General features: G+C 49.8%; 1 protein-coding gene across 1 annotated transcript in view; it reads right to left on the reverse strand.

Annotated features, from left to right (window-relative positions):
• SREK1 (splicing regulatory glutamic acid and lysine rich protein 1) overlaps window positions 1-8,260 on the reverse strand; it is a gene marked incomplete at its 3' end in the record, with an annotated part of 224,498 nt that extends 216,238 nt beyond the window's left edge. Inside the window, exon 1 of the mRNA XM_082263646.1 lies at window positions 8,049-8,260. Within this exon, the coding sequence (XP_082119772.1) occupies window positions 8,049-8,173 (125 nt within the window). The 5' untranslated portion in view covers window positions 8,174-8,260. The remainder of the gene's footprint in view (window positions 1-8,048) is intronic.
• Window positions 8,261-10,760: the final 2,500 nt, after the last annotated feature.

Consider the following 10,760-nt stretch of genomic DNA (forward strand, 5'->3'; position numbering starts at 1 on the left):
AAGAAAATCAAGTCATCTACGGCCAGCCTAAAGCCCGTACACACGTACTGATCGTCGGCCGAACGATCGGCCGTCTTTTGTCCAGGGCTGTCGTGTCTGTTGAAAACTGCAAAAGACTGCACAAGAATTTTGTCAGCCAACAACAGCCGACTGCAGAAGTGATGTCATGTGATGGTTAACTTTCCTTGTCTTTTTTCTTTTCTGAGCATGCCCAGTCTTGCTAATCAGCTGTCTGTCGGCCGAAATCTGTACTGACTGGCGAACAATCGGCCGTTCTGGTGTTGGCCAACAAAAATTTGAAATGCCTGCACGACAGATTCTGTTCGGCCGAAAATGCGCTGTCGGCTGTCGGAAGCATCATACTAACAAGCCTACAATCGGCCGATCGGTCGTCGGCCGAATATTTACGGCCAACAATCGGTACGTGTGTACGGGGCTTAAGTTCCTTTCACACAAGTGGATTGATCAGGTCCTCCTGTCAGTTTTCCAGGTGAACCCAATCAGTGGACACAGACCAGCCATAGAGGCCTTAGACACGGGGCGGGCTCTGTTGGAGGCGGATGGTGGATCTGTCTTTACAGAAACCCCAAATGATAATCCTGGGAATGTATTGAAATGGTGCCCATACCCTATATATTAAAGAGGAAGTAAACCCTCCTCTGACACTTGTACCTATAGGTAAGCCTATGATAAGGCTTACCTATAGGTAGTGTAAATAGCTCCTAAACATGTACCGTTTAGGAGATATTTACCTTACATGCAGCCAGTGATGTCACTGGCGCATGCGCTCTGAAGGGACGGCCGCTGGTGCCGTTTGTTCAGAGCCCCGTGCCGTGACTGTCGGCGTGCGCGGGAGTGACGTCACCGCGGCCCCGGCCAATCCGATGTCCGGATGCCGCGATCCCGGAAGACGGGCGACTGGACATGTCGCCCATCATACAGGTGAGCGGGCGGCACGGCGGGGGCTCGTTCTAAGGTAAGTATTTCATAATGAGCTAGTATGCGATGCATACTAGCTCATTATGTGTTTATCTTACAGGTTCAAAAAAAAAAAAAAAAATGATATGGGTTTACAACCTCTTTAAGAAGAGGTGCTTCCAAAAATTGCATACATATAACAACCACGAATTGTAAGACACCTGCAAGGGCTACCAAACTCAAAAAAAGATATATTTTAAATTAACATGTGATCATAAAAAGCCATAAAGCAAAGGTGGGGAACCCCTCCCCACAGAAATCATCCAAGGACCCCCCATCCACCTCACCCTCACAGTTGGCCAATCGAGTTGCTACCTACAGACACACATTGACCAGGGGGGGGTTCACTTTAGTGAGTTCAGGGAGGGGCATTGAGCAAGGTTGGACAATTAGCTCACAACCGAGTGGGGTGGGAGAATTGGGAAGGGAGGGGTGGGATGGGTGAGGTGGATGGGGGGTCCCTTGGATGATTTCTGAGGGGAGGGGTTTCCCACCCTTGCTTATGGCTTTTTATGATCATATGTCCAATAAAATATTTATTTTTTGAATTTGGCAGCCCTTGCAGATGTTTTTTTTCCTTTGGTGGATTGTCATATGGATGGCGGATCTGTGTCTGCATATCAGACACAGACATTGCCTGCTGTCCTCTATAGGCAGGTGGATATCCACGGACCGTTTGTCTGTTTACACCTGAATGCCATTCGATCTGCCATATGGATAGGGAATGGATCACCATCTCTGTTTTTAGTGGACCGGATTGGATCATGGCGGGTGTAAATGGACACATATCCATTGAAAACCGCCGCTCCACAGAGGAGACTGGAGGGTCCCATCGGGTCTGCCTGAAAAACTGACAGGTGGAACCCATGGGTCCACCCCTGTTAAAAGGGCGTTCGGGATCAAGACAGCACTTTGCACCTCTCCAGCAAAAAAACAAAGCCATCTCAATACCCACCACTGATATACACAGCACTGCACCCACCCCCACTTATACACCTCTCATGTACAAAGTGACATGCATCCCCAACTGCTCTGTCCCTGATCTAAACCAAGCTGAACCCCCCCACACTGATATATGTACCATGACCCCCCCCCCCCTCTCCCAATGCTCCACTGATATATGCATCCCCCTTCCTGCTCTGTCATTGACGTATATGCAACCCCCCCCCCCCCCCTTTCCTGCACTGTCATTGATGTACACTCACAATACTCCATCACTTATATATGCACCCCCCTTCCTGCTCTGTCACTGATGTACACAGTGCCCCCCTCCCAATACAGCATCACTGATACATGCACCCCCACCCCTTACTGCTCTCATTGATTTATATGCAACCACCACCCCACCTGCTCTGCCATTGATGTACACAGTGCCCCCTCCGCTCCCAATACTCCATCACTGATAAATGCACCCCCCTTCCTGCTCTGTCATTTATGTACACAGTGCCCCCCCTCCAATACTCCATAACAGATTCAGGATCTCAAATGAGTACACCCCTCACATTTTTGTAAATATTTTATTATATCTTTTCATGTGACAAAACTGAAGAAATGACACTTTGCTACAATGCAAAGTAGTGAGTGTACAGCTTGTATAACAGTGTACATTTGCTCTCGCCTCAAAATAACTCAACACACAGCCATTAATGTCTAAACTGCTGGCAACAAAAGTGAGTACACCCCTAAGTGAAAATGTCCAAATTGGGCCCAATTGGCCACTTTCCCTCCCCATTGCCATATGACTCATTAGTGTTTCAAGTAGGCATGTGACGGTATCAGATTTCCATGCTGCCATTAACCACTTAAGCCCCGGAAGATTTTACCCCCATTCCGACCAGGGGGTATTTTGCGATTCGGCACTGCGTGACTTTAACGGACAATTGCGCGGTCGTGCGACGCTGTACCTAAACGAATTTGGCGTCCTTTTTTTCCCACAAACAGAGCTTTCTTTTGGTGGTATTTGATCACCTGTGCGATTTTTTGATCACGCGCTATAAACAAAAAAAGAGCGTCAATTTTGCAAAAATAGCAATATTTTTCACATTTTTTTATATGAAATTCCCCAAAAAAAAAATTTAAAAATCAAAATTTTTTTACTTTTTCGGCCAATTTGTTTTATGCTACCTATGTTTGGTAAAAAAAAAAAAATCGCAAAAAGCGTATTTTGATTGGTTTGCGCAAAAGTTATCGCGTTTACTAACAAAGGGAAAGATTTCTGTCATTTTTGTTGTTTTTTTTTTAACGTGTAATGGCGGCGATCTGCGATTTTTTTTGCGGTACTGCGACATTGGGGCGGACAGATCGGACCCTTGACTGACATTTGTGACACTTTTGGGGTTACCAGTGACATTTCTACAGTAATCAGTGCTATATATATGCACTGTTACTGTAAAAATACACTGGTAGTGAAGGGGTTAACTTTATTTGGAAGGGAGGGGCTGTGTGTATCCCTAGGGGCGTGCTTTCTACTGTGATTGGCTGGGGCTTGAGCTGTATGGACACTGATCAACGGATCTACATACTAGATCCGAGTGATCAGTATCCTAACAGCAAGGAGAATGACAGGTGGCTTGTTTACACTAGCTGCCTGACATTCTCCCTCTCCCCCGCCGATCGCCGAGTGACACACGCGCGGGGGGGGTCCGTGACCACGCGGGAGCGCGCCTCCGGGGGCGCGCGCTCGCTCCCTAGACCCTCACAAGCTAGTGACGTAGCCCTACGTCACTTTGCCTGTGAGGGGCTGACTGCCGACGTAGATCGGCGTTAGGCAGTCGGCAAGTGGTTAATTAAGGTTTTGCCACAGTATATGGTATTATCACGGTATTCAATTGTATATATGGTATATATGATTTCAAGTGGCCTTGATCCGATGGCCTGGTCATTAAGGGGGCAAATCCTTGTGGTCCAGAAGTGGTTAAACCTGAAGGAGGACCGGTGTTTTTATTCATAAATTACTTTACTATTGCTTTAGGCCTGGTTCACATGTATGCGGGTTAGCGGCCCACATTTTCACAGGCATAGCAGCCCATTGATTTTAATAGGCTGCTATGCCCTCATTTTCCGCAGAAAAAAGGTGCATGCAGCATTAAAAAAAAAAAAAGCAGTAGCCCCGAAATCCATCCTGCTTTTGCACCATGCGACTTACCTGCAGTTCCTGCTCTGGCAAGCTTTCTGCGTTTTTATATACGTGGGCCCAGCATTTAAAAACACTGTTTGCGTGTGCAGGAACTGCAGGTAAGTCGCATGGTGCAAAAGAAGGATGGATTTCAGGGGCCACTGCATTTTTTAAAATTCTGCATGCACCTTTTTCAGCCGAAAACGCAGGCATAGCAGCCCAAGCCCATTAGAATCAATGGGCTGCTATGCCTGTGCAAATGCGGGCCGCCAACCCGCATACATTTGAACCAGGCCTAAAGCAATAGTAAAGCAATTTGTAAATAAAAACACCGGTCCTCCTGCAGGTTTAACCACTTCTGGACTGCAAGGATTTGCCCCCTTAATGACCAGGCCATCGGAGCTGAGCGCCAGGACTAGTCATCACCAGGTAGGCCAGACACTGCTTGACGACTATATAATAATGTAATGTGGGCTGCTATGCCTGTGCATATAATATCTCATATATATATATATATATATATATATATATATATTTTATACATACATACATACAGTGACAGTATATGGTAATAGTAGGGGGTAGGTAGTGGTACTTGCACAGATTTGCTTGTAGTAGGCACTGTGTGTCTGTGGCTGAGCCCAGGAGGAAGCATGTGGCTGCAGTATAGAGCAAAGCCGCTGCTTCCTGTGTATGGCTCCTACTGTCACAGGCGGAGTGGATCTGATATCACTGCCTGTGAGCCGGACGTATACAGGAAGTAGGACAGCTGAGCCGGGAGCCCGGACACCGCAGGGGCAGCCCGGCAGTGTATGGAGACTTGGAGAGCAGGAAAATACGTAATTTTAAGAAAATGACCACAATAACAATACCGTGTGTATGCGATAATGCAATATATCGCATTACCGAAAACAAGCATATCTCTAGTTACAAGGTTTTAGGTGTGAATGGGGAGCAGGTGTGTTAAATTTGTGTAGAATTTGGTGTTATCGCTCTCACTCTCTCATACTTGTCACTGGAAGTTCAACATGGCACCTCATGGCAAAGAACTCAGAGGATCTGAAAAAAAGAATTGTTGCTCTACATAAAGATGGCCTAGGCTATAAGAAGATTGCCAAGACCCTGAAACAGAGCTTTAGCACAGTGACCAACACCATACAGCGATTTAACAGGACAGGTTGCACTCAGAGCAGGCCTCGCCATGATCGACTAAAGAAGCTGAGTGCACGTGCTCAGCGTCAAATCCAGAGGTTGTCTTTGGGATAAAGACGTATGAGTGCTGCAAGCATTGCTGCAGAGGTTGAAGGGGTGGGGGGGGGGGGGGTCAGCCTATCAGTGCTCAGACCATATGCTGCACACTGCATCATATTGGTCTGCGTGGCTGTCACCCCAGAAGGAAGCCTCTTCTAAAAGATGCACAAGAAAGCCCGCAAACAGTTTGCTGAATCGAAGCAGACTTAGGAGATGGATTACTGGAACCATGTCCTGTGGTCTGATGAGACCAAGATAAACCTATTTGGTTCAGATGGTGTCAAGTGTGTGTGGCGGCAACCAGGTGATGAGGAGTATGAAGACAAGTGTTTCTTGCCCACAGTCAAGCATGGTGGTGGGAGTGCCATGGTCTGGGCTGCATGAGTGCTGCCGGCACTGGGGAGCTACAGTTCACTGAGGGAATCATGAATGTCAACATGTACTGTGACATACTGAAGCAGAGCATGATCCCCTCCCTTCGGAGGCCACAGGGCAGTATTCTAACATGATAACGACCTCAAACACACCTCCAAGATGACCACTGCCTTGCTAAAGAATCTGAGGATAAAGGTGATGGACTGGCCAAGCATGTCTCCAGACCTAAACCCTATTAAGCATCTGTGTAGCATCCTCAAATGGAAGGTGGAGGAGTGCAAGGTCCCCAACATCCACCAGCCCTGTGATGTCGTCATGGAGGAGTGGAAGAGGACTCCATGACAACCTGTGAAGCCCTGGTGAACTCCATACCCAAGAGGGTTAAAGAGGTTGTAAACTCATTTAACATTTTTTTTTACAACCTAAAAGAGAAACACATAATGAGCTAGTATGCATCGCATACTAGCTCATTATGAAATACTTACCTTAGAACGAGCCCCCGCCATGCCGCCCGCTTACCTGTATGACGGGCGACATGTTCAGTCGCCCGTCTTCCAGGATCGCGGCACCCGGCCATCTGATTGGCCGAACCCGCGATTACATCACTCCCGCGAATGCGCGCGGGAGCCGACAGTCACGGCACGGGGCTCTGAAGGAACGGCACCAGCGGCCGTTCCTTTAGAGCGCATGCGCCAGTGACGTCACTGGCTGCATGTAAGGTAAATATCTCCTAAACGGTACATGTTTATTAGATATTTACAGTACCTATAGGTAAGCCTTATCATGGGCTTACCTATAGGTACAACTTGCAGAGGAGGGTTTACTTCCTCCTTAAAGCGGAGTTCCACCCTGGATTTGTTTTTTTTTTTTTTTAATACCCCCGGGACAGTCAGGGCTAGTGCATTCCACAATGGCTAGCCTCTGATCTGTCCCGGGTTGCACTTACCTGCAAGACGAAATACTTACCTTGCAAACGTCTTGTCCAGCGCTGCCATCTCAGATGTGGGCAGCTTGAAGCCAGCGCGTCCTCTTCGGCGTCTTCTTCCGCCTTCTGTGGTCCCACGATGCACTGCGCCGGCCCCGACGTCACTTCCGGGTCACGCGCGTCACCCCTCCACAGCTTCTGGGCATGCCCAGAAGCTGTTTAGAAGGGGATGACGCGCGCGACCCGGAACTGACGTCGGGGCCGGTGCAGGCGCAATGATTCCTGGGAGCTATGGCGTCCAGCTCCCAGGAATCATTGCAGAGCCAGGAAGTGACGACGGGCCGCGGCCGAGGAAGGAGGAAGAAGGAAGTAAGGTAAGTATATTTTCTTCGCTACGAGGTAAGTAAAAAAAAAAAAAATATGCGATTATCCATTTCTTTTTCAGGTGACCCGGAGCGAGAAGATGGAGGTAAGTATAAAAATAGGGTGGAACTCCACTTTAAGGCAGTGCTGGAAAATAATGGTGGCCACACAAAATATTGAAACTTTGGGCCCAATTTGGACATTGTCAGTTAGAGGTGTACTCACTTTTGTTGCCAGCGGTTTAGACATTAATGGCTTTGTGTTGAGTTATTTTGAGGGGACAGCAAATTTACACTGTTATACAAGCTGTGCACTCACTACTTTACATTGTAGCAAAGTGCCATTTCTTCAGTGTTGTCACATGAAAAGATTTACAAAAATGTGAGGGGTGTACTCACTTTTGTGAGATACTGTATATGCACCCCCCTCCTGCTCTTTCATTGATGTAAACAGTGCTCCCCCCTCCCAATACTCCATCACCGATATATGCACTCCCCCCCCCCCCCCTTCCTGCTCTGTCATTGTTGTACACAGTGCTCCCCCTCTGAATATTCCATCACTGATATATAAAACCCCCCCCCTTTCTGCTCTGTCACTGATATAGATGCAACCCCCCCCCCTTCCCACTCTGTCATTGATGTAAACAGTGCTCCCCCCTCCCAATACTCCATCACTGATATATGCACTCCCCCCCCCCCCCTTCCTGCTCTGTCATTGTTATACACAGTGCTCCCCCTCCGAATACTCCATCAATGATATATACACCCCCCCCCTTTCTGCTCTGTCACTGATGTATATGCAACCCCCCCTTCCCACTCTGTCATTGATATACACAGTGCCCCCCCCCCCCCCCTCCCAATACTCCATCACCGATATATACACCCCTCTCCCTGCTCTGTCATTGATGTACACAGTGCTCCCCCCATCACTGACAAGCACGGCACAGTGCTGGTCGCTCCCCACTGCTATACACAGCACAGTGCTCTATCACTGATCTCCCCACCCCCCATCCCTGACACAGAGAGCGGTGGGCGCACTCACTCTGGTGGGTAGAGCCTCAGCTCCTCCACGTCCCCCAGGAAGGAGAAGAGGGTCCGCATCTGCTCGCTGGTGACGGCGGCGGACAGGTTGGTGACCTGTATGACGGTGGTGGGTCCGGTGCTCATGGCGGAGGGGATGATAGCGGCGGCTGCCGGAGCCGGACGAACACTGGAGCGCTCCCGCCTCAACGCCTCCACCAGTAAGCTGAAACAAGCCCGAGTATAGAACATCCTCCCAACTAGCGCCCCGTCCGCTACATCCAACCAGCGCCCTCTACTGGCCGCAAGCTGAATGACAGCACGGGGCGGGGTCCTACCCTACCCCTGTCCTGACGGTCCGTTTCAGACGCTCTGTGCAGTTGGAGGACCACCCGTCTCTATGGTGCTTGATAAATCACATGCAGTGCTCGCTAACATTAACCACTTCCATACTGGACAAATTCTGGCACTTCGCTCCTACATGTAAATATCTTTTTTTTTGCTAGAAAATTACTCAGAACCCCCAAACATTTTATATATATATATATATATATATATATATATACAGTATATATATTTTTAGCAGAAATCCTAGGGAATAAAATGGCGGTCGTTGCAACTTTTTTATGTCAAACGGTATTTGCGCAGAAATTTTTCAAAAGCGTTTTTAAAAAAAATAAAATAAAACATTAAATTTAGCCCATTTTTTTTGTATAATGTGAAAGCTGTTATGCCAAGTAAATAGATACCTAACGCAGTGGTGGCTGGTGCATAGGGGGCGCCAGGGCGCCGCCCCCCCTTGAAAAGAAGAAAAAAAAATTACAAAAAGAACAAATAAAGTTTAAAAAAATAATTGCGTTCGCTGGCCTGTGGTGGCTATGGGGGGGGGGCGTGGGGTTTACGACCCAGAAGAGGCGCCGATTGGCTGCCTTCTGGGGGCGTAACCTGGGCGCAGGTCATTGCGCTTGGACACCCCCACTTTCGTGATATCCTGGCTGTGATTGGTCCAGTCTCCAGCCTGGACCAATCATCATCCAGGACATCCGATTGTGGCACCGCTGACGTCGCAATGGGGGTGGTGCCGGTGCATGCATCAGTCACTCACCGTCACCGCCCAGTCAGCTTCCCGCCGCCGAAGAGGAGTCCAGTCCGGAGAAGAAGCCGGCGCCGGTCACCTTCCCGCCGCCCTTCACCCGCCGCAGAAGAGGCCGAGAGGGAGAAGCGCCGCTCACCTTCCCGCCACCGAACGAAGAAGAGGAGAGGGAGAAGCCGCCGTGACTCACAGGTAAGTGCACTGCTCTCAGTCCGGCACGCACGCATAGCTCTGCATTGGGGAACATGTATACTGGCTGCACTGAAGGCACGCATGCATAGCTCTGCATTGGGGACATGTATACTGGCTGCACTGGAGGCACGCACGCATAGCTCTGCATTGGGGAGGGGACATGTATACTGGCTGCACTGGAGGCACGCACGCATAGCTCTGCATTGGGGACAGGTATACTGGCTGCACTGGAGGCACGCATGCATAGCTCTGCATTGGGGGACATGTATACTGGCTGCACTGGAGGCACGCACGCATAGCTCTGCATTGGGGACATGTATACTGGCTGCACTGGAGGCACGCACGCATAGCTCTACATTGGGGGACATGTATACTGGCTGCACTGGAGGCACGCACGCATAGCTCTGCATTGGGGGACATGTATACTGGCTGCACTGGAGGCACGCATGCATAGCTCTGCATTGGGGGACATGTATACTGGCTGCACTGGAGGCACGCACGCATAGCTCTACATTGGGGACATGTATACTGGCTGCACTGGAGGCACGCATGCATAGCTCTGCATTGGGGACATGTATACTGGCTGCACTGGAGGCACACATGCATAGCTCTGCATTGGGGACATGTATACTGGCTGCACTGGAGGCACGCATGCATAGCTCTGCATTGGGGAACATGTATACTGGCTGCACTGGAGGCACGCATGCATAGCTCTGCATTGGGGACATGTATACTGGCTGCACTGGAGGCACGCAAGCATAGCTCTGCATTGGGGGACATGTATACTGGCTGCACTGGAGGCACGCACGCATAGCTCTGCATTGGGGGACATGTATACTGGCTGCACTGGACGCACGCATAGCTCTGCATTGGGGACATGTATACTGGCTGCACTGGAGGCACGCACGCATAGCTCTGCATTGGGGGACATGTATGCTGGCTGCACTGGAGGCACGCACGCATAGCTCTGCATTGGGGGACATGTATACTGGCTGCACTGGAGGCACGCACGCATAGCTCTGCATTGGGGGACATGTATACTGGCTGCACTGGAGGCACGCACGCATAGCTCTGCATTGGTGGACATGTATACTGGCTGCACTGGAGGCACGCACGCATAGCTCTGCATTGGGGGACATGTATACTGGCTGCACTGGAGGCACGCACGCATAGCTCTGCATTGGGGACATGTATACTGGCTGCACTGGAGGCACGCACGCATAGCTCTGCATTGGGGGACATGTATGCTGGCTGCACTGGAGGCACGCACGCATAGCTCTGCATTGGGGGACATGTATCCTGGCTGCACTGGAGGCACGCACGCATAGCTCTGCATTGGGGGACATGTATACTGGCTGCACTGGAGGCACGCACGCATAGCTCTGCATTGGGGGACATGTATACTGGCTGCACTGGAGGCATGCACGCATAGCTCTGCATTGGGGGACA

Source organism: Pelophylax lessonae, assembly GCF_965119305.1.
Source record: "Pelophylax lessonae genome assembly, chromosome: 1".
Taxonomy (NCBI): domain Eukaryota; kingdom Metazoa; phylum Chordata; class Amphibia; order Anura; family Ranidae; genus Pelophylax; species Pelophylax lessonae.